This window comes from Mercenaria mercenaria, chromosome 13 (genome assembly GCF_021730395.1).
Source record: "Mercenaria mercenaria strain notata chromosome 13, MADL_Memer_1, whole genome shotgun sequence".
NCBI classification, from domain to species: Eukaryota; Metazoa; Mollusca; class Bivalvia; order Venerida; family Veneridae; genus Mercenaria; species Mercenaria mercenaria.
The window spans coordinates 45,735,041-45,748,774 of NC_069373.1; the positions used below are offsets into that span (position 1 = coordinate 45,735,041).

A 13,734-nucleotide genomic window follows, 5' to 3' on the forward strand; every position below is an offset into this window, starting at 1 on the left:
CGTTAAATGATAGATGCACTCCTGTACAAGTTTTAACTGGTTATTTCAACTTCTGTTAGTCTTGGTAATTGCTCATCTTACAAAGGTAACTGCTGGATTGATTTAAACCCCTTTATAGAAATATCTTTAGATTTCGATAGTTTCTGTGCTGCAGAATGTGAGAAATCTATTGTGAATTCGCGATTAAAGATGGCGGTCCAATTTTCTATTTTTTTCTAATGTTTTAAATATTAACATGCATGTTATACCAACAGTCTGTTCTTTTCAACAGCTAGAACCAGCACAACACAGTGGAGTATGTATGGCAGAGAGATCTGTGGTTTGGTTTACAGTTCTTACAGAACTGGTAAGTGTGGTTATGTAGTTACCTTTTTGATATATTTACATCTGTATTTGTTTGTGGCATGTATTTGTTATATATAGGCATTTTAATATGTTGTATGGATAAGTTCTGAAGACTCGGACCACTGTGCTGTATATGTAATTTAATAATCTATAAGTACAGTCAAATTATGTATAGCGATACTATGTGTCCGTTAACCGGTTCGAACCAGGGTGCAGGCCATAACGTTTTAGTATGTGATAAACCATACCGGCTTGAACCAGTGAGCCCGGTTTCTTAGTTTTAGTATATATTTATATATAATTATGTAAAGAGACAGACTGAATGCTTTGTTAATCATTAAATAATAATCAGCTCTCTCATAGTATTTTATCAGGCTCTTAGTTGTAGGTTTTCAGAGCCATGGTTATGATGGTTATGATGCTTATGATGGTTATGACAACTATGATGGTATAAATGATGAACTTGGAATGATGATGATGATGATGATGATGACTGATATACAAGTATCTACAGAACTGAATGAATTGAGTCCATTTATTATATCTCGTTTTCTATTAATATATATTAAGGAAAACCAACGAGATTACAGATCTATATACCCGTATATTTGTATTAACTGTATTCTGTGTGTATATACTAAACAACTTTATAATGTTAAGATTCTTTATAAGATAAAACAGTTCAAAACGTAAAAAGTAACAAAAATCGACAGGAAATACTTACTTGTGCTGCTTTGCAACTATAAACAAGAATGAAATTAGCCGGTGCCAGAAGCGTGAGAGATGTTGCAAATTTTATTACGGTGACCTCTGATGAACAGACACAGTCAAACCGAGCCTGTTATTAATTTTCTTGGTTATTTTCTATGTTTACGTATATTCTTCCAGTATTTTTATTTAAATGAAGTTGATGTATAACGCTTTATGTAATTTTATTCGCTAAACTGTCCTTGGTTTATAATACATTTATTATAAGCAGAAACTATATAAACATAATCATTTTCACCGACCAATAAAACAAAATTGAACATAAAAGAGCTTATACTTTCAAAATAATATAGGTCTCAAAGGTCAATAATCAAACTTTTACGAAGACGTTCAGTTGAATTTAACCCTCTTTACACCATAGTCTCACTGCATTTGAAAAGATTCTCTTCCCAAGCAAACCTTGTAACATATGTTTATTTTTTTCAATTATTATTATTCAATTATGAACTTCTTGAACGGCGAAGGGATATAATCTTCCTTCAAGCATACATAGGTGGGTATAATTATTTTGAAAACAGAATTCAAATTTTGTTGACACTGTTCGTTCCAGCAAGTTCATACATTGCAGTACAGCTTCTGGGTACAGGGGTTAACCCTGACAGTATGAATGGTTTTTAGTGCAACGCTTGTTTCCCTTAAGTTTGTTTTATCTATTAAGAGATGTAAAAGACATTTTCAAAATTATATAAGTTTATATACATTCTAAATATAAAATAAAAGAAATAAATCTTTGACCCTTTAGCATATTAAATTTATAAACCGTTATAAACCACATTAAAAGAAATACCGATCCCGATGATTCATTGGTATTAGAATATCATAAAGCATACTTAAAGCTCATACTGCTTTTCTTTAATTATAATATGGCTGCCGTGTTTTTGTTATGAATATAATATTATATTAATTTCTTATTAAATCCATGATATTTTCAAAACTTGTTTTTTTGTCTTATATTTTGATAAAGTGTGAATAATGATTTATATTAGAGAAGAAAGTTATATTGAATATTTTGTTTCGATTACCGCTCTTTACGTATAAGTTCATGTGCAGTTTTGAGAGTAGAGCTTTTCTTACCAGGCAATTATGCAAAACATCTATTTGGACGGCTGTCCCATTTGTTTGAACGTAAAAGCCTTATGGGATTTTAAATGTTTGAACTTTCTGTTCGAACAATAAACGTTAGTAAACACTACTGCCATGACTATAATACGAGACCTAACCAAAACATCAACGGTCTTTTGGATGCATGGAACGCAACCAAGCAACATAACACTGATTTGGTACGATTTAACTAACTTCTTACCCCCTAGCTCCTTGCCACATATAGGAAATCGTCGCCTTACAATCTCCCATTTTTACAATTTGGAGGAAATAGATACTTAAATATTATATCATTAATCATGTCTGGTCTGCTTAATTACTAGTAAGGTTAAAGCATATGCCTTTACTTATCCTGGACGAGTTTAAATGCATTAGAACTTTCCGGGACCTTATATTATGTCAATATTGTGTTATTGTTATATAATAAATGATGGTCATGTGAAGAAAAAAAGATATAATCAATTACTTGTCTTCGAACAATTTCCTCTGCCGCTACAATTTAATGGACATGTATTTTCGTAGAAAATATCCACTTTTTCTGTGTTGTTTGCAACATAAACCGGTTCCTTATCCATAATGGTTTTAACTATCGTATTCATCGATTCAATATGAACCTCAGATAGCGATTTGTCGTTTGTCGTCTGTAATATATAATAGCATAATAAATTAAAATATGGCAAAGAAAGCTCTAGACTGCTCACTTCAGTTTCGCAGCTCAACCAGGTAACATTGTTTCCAAGATTCAGCGAAACTTTTAGGATTTTCAATATAGCAATATAAGGTAACCTAGTCCGCCGATGGCAAACTTTTATATTTAAATAAATCAAGATCGTGTCAACACATATAGCTAAGGGTATTTAAAATCATTTCCAAACTAGAAGGTGTTTTTGTCACAAAAACATATGTCTCCCCACTATGTATACCGTTAGATCTGGCGGCTATTTTGTGCAGCGAAACGGAACGTGTCGCCGATATGCACAACTAGGCTTGGTACTGATCACTCCTGTGAAGTTTCGGCGATATCTGTTTAGCAGTTTGACCTATGTAATCGGGACAAGATTTTTTCTGTTTTTAGCTCTGCTGGCCATTTTGTGCAGCAAAGCGGAATGTGCCAGCGATATCCATAACTAGGGTTAGTACTGATCACTCCTGTGAAGTTTCGTCGACATCCAGCCAGCAGTTCAACATGTGAAAACCGGACAATATTTTTCTATCTTTAGCTCTGGTCGCCATTTTGTAGAGCGAAGCGGAACATGTCGGCGATATGCACAACTAAGCTTGGTACTGATCACTCCTGTGAAGTTTCGTCAAAATCCGGCCAGCAGTTTGACCTTTGAAAGCCGGACATTTTTTTCTATTTTAGCTCTTGCGGCCATTTTGTGCAGCGAAGCGGAACGTGCCGGCGAAATGCACAACTAGGCTTGTTACTGATCACTCCTGTGAAGTTTCGTCGAAATCCAGCAGTTTGACCTGTGAAAGCCGGACAAGCTTAATGCGGACGGACAGACGGACGCGGACGGACGGGCGGACCGACGGGCGGACAGATGACGAAGGCAAAAACAATATATCTCCCCATCCTATGGGGGAGACATAATCAGACGATTTGTGAAGGAGAAGATGGCATTTGAAGACTAATTTTTTACATCTTGCGGCTCTTTTTTGACAACGCAGAATAACATGAACATATTTCAAAAAAGATGACCCGAAGATAAATTTGAAGAAATTGTTTAAAAATCAGTTGCAAAGTTTAGAATGACAGGTTTTTTTCTATAGCTCTAGTGGTCATTTGTTGACAAAAGGGAACACGTTCAAAACAATATTGTGTTCCCGATGAACAGTTGTGCAATCGTATGCACAAATTAGACCAGTACTTTCTGATATTGAACGTTTCTAATTTATATATAAATGGGAATGTAAGACCATGTTTGCAGCAAAATTGAAAAAAAAAACCTCTTGATAGGGGGTCACACAAAGTAGATACCTGTTAAAGTATTTTGAAATCCGGGAAACAGTTTCAGACGAAAAGATTTTAAAGACACAGAAGGCCAAAAACCGGTAATTTTTTTTACCGAATCAAAATAATGTCAACAATCATGGGAGGCGATCACCAATGGAACATTTATTTCAAATTTTAAAAGGAAGGCATCGTTTACAGAATTTACAGACACTATCAACGAAAGACGCAATGACATCAGACGTTGAGCGATGGCAATAGCTCACTTTAAGCACGTTGTTTTTGAGCACGTTGTTATCTTGTGGACTATTAAAACGCGAAATTCCTTTAAGTACTAGTGCAATCGTTTAGCTGTAAAGTTGCATTGATGATCTAGATTTTTACATGTATTAAAAGTTTGTCTAGCTTTGAAAGTCGACATTGCATTCCTTCATACACAGAAAACATGTACAAAATACTTAAAGCCTTTAACAAATAAAAAAATTAAATTAATATCATGCCAATACATTTTACTTTTTGAATTAAATACTTTTCAAATCGATAAACAGGTATACAATTTGAAAAGTGTCAAATTGATAACAAAGTTCTATTATGAAATTCATCTTGATATTCCATCTTTTTTTCAGAAACTTGCAAAATAAGCATGAAAAGAATCATTTCATTTATCTATATTAAGGAAGTTCTGCACGTTTGATTAACTGGGAGCTATGGTGTAACGTAAAATAAATCCTGGACGGAAACGAAAATCATATTATGAATTAATGGCAACCCGTGACTACATTTATAACAATCTACTATCTTTCTACAGTTAAAATATTATATTGAAACATCTAGCATGTTAAATAATTCAAAGCAATGGCTTTAAACCAGCTTGGAGCACATTAGTCTTGGGCAAATATCTTAAAAACAGGGTCATGGACCTGTTCATTTTATTTCACCGTATTATAGGCCACAGGTTAATTTACGGCTGTGATCAGTTTCATTTAAATATACATTGTAGATAAAAATTCTATCCGCGAAAATGTAATGAAAATTGTGATTTTCCCATTAAGTCCCATTATGAAAACTTGCGTGAGGTTCTTCTTTTTCAAATCCGTATAGCAGTATTAATAAAACAAGCACATGGCCCTATCTTTTGTATATTCTGAATTTCCTAAGTATATTCTGAAGTTTTCAAAAATCAGGGTTTAATCAAAATCTACATTGTAGATAAAAAATTATCTGAACATGCAGAATTACCTTAAATCTATCACATTTTATAGTCAAATGAAGGTATATAGAAATATTGTTTAAAACTTGTTTCTAAAGCGATATTTGAGAAAATAATTTGTATATGAAATTTTGCATTTTAAACCATCTAAAGACAACATTTTTCGAAAGCATAAAAGGGTCTCAACGCTTCTGAAAGTATGAATAAAATGAGCAGTTTAGTGTGTTTCACTTACTGCGGGATTTCATCTTTTAGGGCTCAGAAATATATTTTGATCATATATGAGTATATAAAGATTTTTAAAATAGTGACCGAAAGGTTTGCAAATATTTTTAATTAAGGGAAAAGAAATTTCTTTTTTGTCAAAAATATGCTTAAAATATAGTTTTCCTCAGTTTTTCGTAAACATCTTTTATTTATTTTTGTGATTAAATAACATTAATTAAAATCAAAATATAAAATATATTTATTTTGATTTTTAACAAAAATAAATATATATGTTTAAGTTTTAGTGATTTTTTAACAAAATAAACAATACGTTTAAGTGATTTGTGCTTTTTCATAAAATAAGTCATAATTACACGAATAATACTCAAGTCTGATTTATTTTATCTAAATGTCCTTACACCATTACAAATATGATTGTCTAAACGTAAACTGTCCAAATGTAAACCAAGTTATAAAAAGTACTCCAGATTAAATTTAGAACATTAATGAATTTTTACGTGTTTTGTTAAAGGGATTGTTTAGTGTACAAACCGAAACATATTGCGATAATTGATTTAACTACATTTAGTATCTATTTGTATCTGATCACCAACTGTATCTTTTATACAACAAAACATACATATGAACATGTACCTGTAAATCAAAAGCACACTGCGAAATGACGGCGTTGGGGTCTTCGTTACCACTAACATCGCTGTATGACGACATAGCCAGTGACCCGTTGATTTTCTCGGTGCACAATGACATGGCTTCATCTTCCGTGAAAATTGTTTCTTCAACTTGGCGCTGGTTGAAATGAAGATACGTGTATTTCAATGAAGTAATAATGATTTAATAATTGACGAAATCTCTCATTAAATAACGCTTTTTTTCACAACACGTTAGTTATATTAAATCACTATAATCATTTGTAGGAAATCATTTGAAATTTAGTATAGAATCTGAATGAAATGCATGGATTTCTCAAATGGAGAATATTCGGAGGAAATGATTCTATTAATGATGAATATTGTAGTAAAGCATGGATAAATGTTATGAAAGTGAATATTTTATCTCAAGCTTATTGCTTATGATTAAGTATTCGTGGAAACGCAAATAATTATGTCCAACCAATCCATTTTACTTTGATAACAATATGTTTTGGAACCGGCGACATCAAAGTTAATAGTCGTTCTAATTCTTTGTCGTCATTGAAATGGACACTTCTCCTCTTTCTGTTCTGTGTTACTAGACATTGCTGATTAGTTATAGACGAGGGATCAACTTCACAGTCCAAGTATTGTGAGGGTGAGCAGAATGCTTCGGCTTCTTTGGTAGTCCCCTCGCAAATGCAGTACAACATGTTGTCGTCAACCCATGCTGTAAGTTGCCTGTACGTCCGAAACAGGTTATCTTTGTCTTCAACTCTGAAATACACATTTGATATCGATTATATATAATTCTAATCATTTACTTTCTTACCAGAGGCTGTAGGATTCCTGTATATCCGAACCAGATAACTTGTGTTTTATTTATTATCGATATATAATTATAATCATTCAATATGTAACATTATAAAACAGAAGCTTTTAAATGCTTGTTATTATAGGTAATCATGTTTTTGTAATATTAAAGAAGACATAAAACATTTTGATACCGGTGACTAGCTTAACGTCTAACCAAATCAAGCATAGTTTTGCTGAATCAAAAATGTATTTTCTATACATATATATAACACTTGCAGTTCATCAATTAACGAATGTTACTTTCATATACGAATAATCGCCAAAGGTTGAATATTCCTATTATATAACATTTGTTGTGTAGCATGTAGTATAAACCGATAATTGTCATAGGACAAATCTATTCAGACATAAGTAGGACTCAAAGCGACGTTTTCGGTAACGGTTACTTATCTGACAGACATACACGCGGTAGATCGATGTAGCAATAAACACCAATTCCGCGACAAAAATGGGAGTCTCTTTAAGTACCTTTTAAAACAATTTCTGGGGCACATGGACTTAAATATTCGGATACCTTTGTCACATAGTTCATTTCTTTCTTTCGTATATGCTCACATGTAATCACCCTGTGTCTGCCGTCTGTTATCGACGTCATAATCGATTGGATTGCAAACACTCCAGAGACCACTAGCTTTGTTCAGTCTCCATAAAACGTTTTTGTAATGTTCGACTCAATAACATATGAAACAAATTGGATACTGAGTCCTCCCATCATTGTGTAGATTCTTATTACGATTTTTAAAATCTTTAATTCTATTTTTGTCTGCAAATTTATCATTCTTTACCTTGGACATCGAACATTTGACATTGCTTTCAAAAAGACAAGCAGTCTGGTTATGTCTCATGTAAACCAAGTAAAATGTTGCTTTTAGGGAATTTGAAGATTAATCTGTGACGTAATAACCTGAATTTCGTTTTAATACATCATATTTTACAAGGACAAACGTCCTGACCAGTTTTCAGAAAGACCAGGCAAACTTATATCCCTTAGAAGGTGAATAAGCTTCCTTTGAATTTGCTTAGTGACATAGTTGTTGGACACAGATGACCCTGTTCCAAACCTGACATAAGGGATTACAGCCTTATCTGCTGCTTATCAGCGATTATGTAACACTGGCTAACTGATGGACAATTAGCGCAGCAGGGGTCCCCCAACAGACCATAAGGATGTGTGCAGTGGTGTTGAAAGAAAATAATTTTCCTTCAGTGAATGTAGAATGACAATATCATTATTACATGTATTATTATTATTATCATTATTATTATTATTATTAAAAGATATAATAAATGTAATAATAATGATAATAATGATAAAATTTGACAAACAATAGACCCCTATTTGCTAATATCATTATAATGAAGTAGTCATACCGGTGAAAGTGATCTTACAATTACATTATTTATATACAATACTTACAAACAGAATTGGAAAATGGTTTTATCATAGAAGTGCAATTATCGTAATTGGAATACAGTATTTCAGGATAAAGTTCAGTTATTGTGTTTCATCTATGCTGAATTAATAGTTTCAATAATTAGTTGGGATACGGACAAACTTATAGCCAATTTTCATTTCATTCTGTTTAAAAACTTATATTTATTGTACTAGTAATTGTATTTTTCTTATTTCTTTTGTTCTTTTTTCAATTACTTTGTTTGTTTGTTTGTTTCGGGTTTAACGCCGTTTTTCAAAAATATTTCAGTTATGTAACGGCGGGCAGTTAGCCTAACCAGTGTTCCTGGATTCTGTACCAGTACAAACCTGCCAACTTCCCCACATGAATCAGAGGGAGAGGGGACGAATGATTTTATACAAAATGTCTTTCATCAAATCGTAACGGAGAACATACGCCCCGCGCAGGGATCGAACTCACGACCCCGAGATCCGTAGATCTGCGCTCTCCCTATTGAGCTTTTTCAACTGTAATGGGGAGTTGGGTGGGGCTGTGGAGGAATTTGTCAGGTGGAATGTTGCCCTAGATTCGCATAAAGTGTTCCTTTTTCATGCTTTATTTTATAACAATGAAATGCAGAACTTACACAAATGTTCTTTGCACTAAAATAAAGATTTAGAGACGAGAAAATGTCATATTTATCTTAAAAATCAAATACGAATTTGTGCATGTCTTGAAAAAAATAACAGCTTGCTTTTCTTTTTAAAACAAGATGAATTTGCAATATATTACGAAGTAAGTGTCTTACTATTTTATTTTTATGTTTGAACAGCGAATATTTTCTTTTATTACAAATATGCCAAAAATATGTAATTGCTAAAGTTATCACATATTTATTAAATGAAAGTTTGATAGTAAAATACAACACTTACTGATACAGTAATAAGTAGACTGACATTCAAATAAACAATGACCCCTTTTTATTGAAACCATGCTGTGAAGGTCATTAGCACCCCCCCCCACCCGCACCCACCCCAGCTGTGCTAATGAAGGCAGAAGTCCGTTGGTCAACTGCCAATATCTAGGCCTTTAACTAGATTTTATATAGGCATTTTTCGGCGACGCCGTCTAAATTCGTTTTCGTTACCTATGCCACGTGACTTCAGTTAGCAAATGAAACTACTTGATAACGCATTATAGATAATTTATCAAAATGGAAGATTTATGCAACACTCTGCCTGATTGGACGAGAGTGTCAATTTCTTTCACTCTGTTGATTGTGCAACGCTGAGTGAAATGTAGACAAAGCGTTTATCCTAAACGACGCTGTTCACAGTTTTAAAGCTAACTTTGGCTCAGTATATTTAGCAAGAATATTGATATATCTCAAAATGATAAGTAAGTTTAATAAATATGATAAAAACCTGTTCAAATACCAACATATATCAAATTAAAGAAAGAGCTGAATACGGTCTGCGTATCACATGAATAATGGTGTGATAAGAGTCTTTTATGTAGAGAAGTGCTTTTTAAAAGATTTTCCTTGTTACAATTGTCGTCTGTATATGAAAAAGTTTCTTGCTTTCGTGACTTATTCAATTTGCATATTAAAATGAGTACTTGTTTGCTTTGATATATTTGTTATAAATTATTTAACTGATTTATTATATATGAATATCTTTCTTTAGTATGGTATGCAAATATTGAACTCAGTTGAAATCTGTTTTATTATATATATGCTATATAATGACTGAATCTCATTACACTGAAATGAAGGTATGCTGCATACAGTTTATCTATGTGATATGACTACGGTCAAACTTTGCTTATGTAACAGAAATATTGAAATAATTACAATTGTATGTTTTGCTTGACCTTCACTTTTTTATAGGTGTGACGTCATTGTCCAAAGATTCATGAATAGCGAATATGCATTTGTTAAAGCGGGATCAGTTGGCCTATTTTAGAAATAAATAAAAATAATAAATAAAAAATCCTTTAATTGATTTTTCTCATGTATTCTAATCAAACTTGATTTGTAGCATCTTTATTAGGCCCGCAGCCAATTTTGTTCAGCTGGGACATTTAACCCCTTTTATGGGCTGCTAGTGCTAAAACTAGAAATGCCTTTATACAGAGTCTCATGAACAGCTTGGTGGATCTTTGTCATTCTTGGTCTGGAGCATCATTATAAGGTCCTCTTCCAAATTAATTTATATAGGAACTTGGGCCCTATTAGGGACCACTATAGCTAAAAGTAGATATGCCTTTCTTCGCATTAACCACTAAAATGTAATGGATTTTTATCAAACTCGATGTGTAACAATATCGTAAAGTCTCTTGCTATTTTGTTACAAATGGGGGTAGGGACCAATTTAGCTAAAAATATAAACACGTTTAATGACCTATTCTCATGAACCGCTTCATGAATCTTCATCAAACTACTGCTGTAATTATTCGTCTAAGGATAAACGAAACAAAATTGCAACCCTACGAAACCTTTGCGAAAAATTAAAAGAGAACCATGTAAATTGTTAAAGTGCGGTGTTTAGTTTTGCAAATTGTTAGATGAAAGATGAATGTTAGATGAAAAATTCATAAACTTCTTTCCTTATTACAATTCGCCGACCATCATTCTTAAAGATATTTCTTGTTTCAATGTTAAAATTTGTAACACGTACCATGATGCATATCTTCATTGTGGATACAAATAAGTGATATTGTGAAGTATGTTCTTTATTGTGTAAACAATCCAATTGGCAGACCATAAACAACGAACTCATAGCTGTCGCATTACAAAAGCGAGTTTCAATAAAAGAAAGAATATGAATTGTAATAAATATATACGAATGTTTAAGTTAAAATATCTAAAAATGCGAAACTCTACAATATTGTCGCTAGTTCATTATCCACCTTCACTTCGGTAAACCACGTGTACACCTCTGCCAATAAGGTTATCATTTATGTACGATTAAGAAATAGTCACTAATCCTTCTTTTGCAATGCAATCTACACCAAATTTTCTAAGACATTTCCCTTTAATGTATAACAGTTTCTTTGAATTATGTTATACATGTGTTATTGATAGTAACATATTAACTTGTAAATGAACCTTTTTGAAAATGTCTTTCTAAATAGGAACATATATAACTCTAGGGTATAAACAATGCATTAATGAATCAGACATTTTAACAAAATATCATATCCGCGTTTGATTCATATACACTTATTATACTAACACGGAATGATAATTTTAGCAACTGTGGTATAAAGCAGTATGTATTGAATTTTATATGTTTATGAAAGGAAGGTTAAAGAACTTTATTCAGCTTTCATTATTCCGAAATGTTGAGACATTTTGCAGTCTTAACCTTCTTTGCACTGATAAATCTGAATACCTCCAGCTATTAGAAAAGTCATCATCTTTCCAATCAAGCCCAGAAGTTGTTCCATCTCTATGCCGAAAATCGTTTGAAATGTCATTATCAAAATAACCACATAAGCCTTCTACGTTATTTAAGTCTTTCGGTGCCATTGCAATATCTACATTAATGTATCCATATAACAGTGAAACTGTTATTTTTGTACCAGTTGGTGTGTATATCTGCAAACAAAATAACAATTTATGAAATGTCACTAAGTCATTTTATTCAATACAAACAGAAATATATCAAACAAAGCTGATTTCGTCTGAGTAAAGGATCATTCTTGCCGCTTAAAAGGCCATGAAAATTACTTGTTTTCGTCAACGGATTTGAAAAAAGTGTAGTCAGGTAGGTTAAACTTTTTCTACCAACGCATGTATTTTTATAGCAAGCATGTATGTATGATGGATTTCGTTTTTAGCAATCAAGGTAGTTTTAAACATGTACATCAAATTATAGGAGACATTTTGAATCGTTAGTAAAGTTAACATCTATTTGTTCAAAACATGACAAACCAGCTCGTCCAAATTTAGGACATTTACCTTAGTGTAATTGACCCAGAGCCGGAAAAGTTGGAACTTTTCGTAGCGCTTCAAGGATAAAAGGAACAATTTTGTACTTTTGAAAAGATAAAACCCTGATTTATCATCAATCATTTCTTGAAACTGATTTTTAATTCAAATTCAGTACCCGCCCACTTAGCTCAGTAGGTAGAGCGTCGGTCTACGGATCGCGGGGTCGCGAGTTCGATCCTCGGGCGGGGCGTATGTTCTCCGTGACTATTTGATAAACGACATTGTGTCTGAAATCATTAGTCCTCCACCTCTGATTCATATGTGGAAGTTGGCAGTTACTTGCGGAGAACAGGTTTGTACTGGTACAGAATCCAGGAACACTGGTTAGGTTAACTGCCCGCCGTTACATGACTGAAAAACTGTTGAAAAACGGCATTAAACCCAAAACAAACAAACAAACAAATTCACATTCAGAGCTTAGACAACGCACGGACAATGCAATGAAAAGTTTATGTGGCCGGCGCAAAATCACTGGCATGAGATGAAAATAACGAAGATATTTGCTGATTTTAGTCCATAACATGTAGTAATATGTATATGAATGGAAAGAATTTTAAGTGCAGAATCGATGGACACCATTAGTATGTGTGTTTTTGTCTAATTAATTAAATAAAATTGTCAAGAACAAGGTCATTGTGTGTAAACAATGAGGAGAAGTTGGAAATCTTGAGTAGATTTAAACCTGACAGTATATAGGAGTATTTTTCAAATGTCACCAGATCCTTATAAAACTTGTTCATGTTCGTCAGATATGTCTGTGTGATAATAATATGCAGAAAAGTGTTGACCAATACTACTGTAAGCTTTTCTAAGCCCAAAGTAACTGTGTTCCAAGCCACTGTACATTGTAAGTTCCGGTGTGTCAATGTATGAATTACACTCCCCGCTTTGGAGACATATTTCTCAACTCCGCAATTGCGTCTCGAATCATGCTTTAAAAGCTCGTGACAGTGTCATTCGACGAGGTGAAAGTCATAATGCAAACGCTCGAATACCCTCGTGTGAACATGTAATTCATAATTATCACAAACGTTCGATTTTTCGGGTAATTCATAATTTAAACGATTGCTCTTGTGAACATGTAATTCATAATTTACACGCTCGTGTATACGCTGGTTTACTGCCAATCATATGCTCGTGTGAAATGCATGATTATGCTTGAATATTCTAAAGTATCGTTCGTTATTGAAATTTAGTTAGGAATAATTTTGAAGATCGTTTCTTCTTGT

At 33.0% G+C, this 13,734-nt stretch overlaps 1 protein-coding gene across 18 annotated transcripts in view; it reads right to left on the minus strand.

Moving 5' to 3' along the window:
• Window positions 1-13,734, minus strand: part of LOC123528458 (neurogenic locus notch homolog protein 1-like) — a 163,333-nt gene that overhangs the window by 59,013 nt on the left and 90,586 nt on the right. For all 18 annotated transcript variants that reach the window (XM_053521704.1, XM_053521703.1, XM_053521697.1 and 15 more), the window contains exons 13-16: window positions 11,904-12,109; window positions 6,730-7,012; window positions 6,240-6,392; window positions 2,681-2,855 (exon numbers count right to left, since the gene is read on the minus strand). In XM_053521704.1, the coding sequence (XP_053377679.1) occupies window positions 2,681-2,855; window positions 6,240-6,392; window positions 6,730-7,012; window positions 11,904-12,109 (817 nt within the window). The remainder of the gene's footprint in view (window positions 1-2,680; window positions 2,856-6,239; window positions 6,393-6,729; window positions 7,013-11,903; window positions 12,110-13,734) is intronic.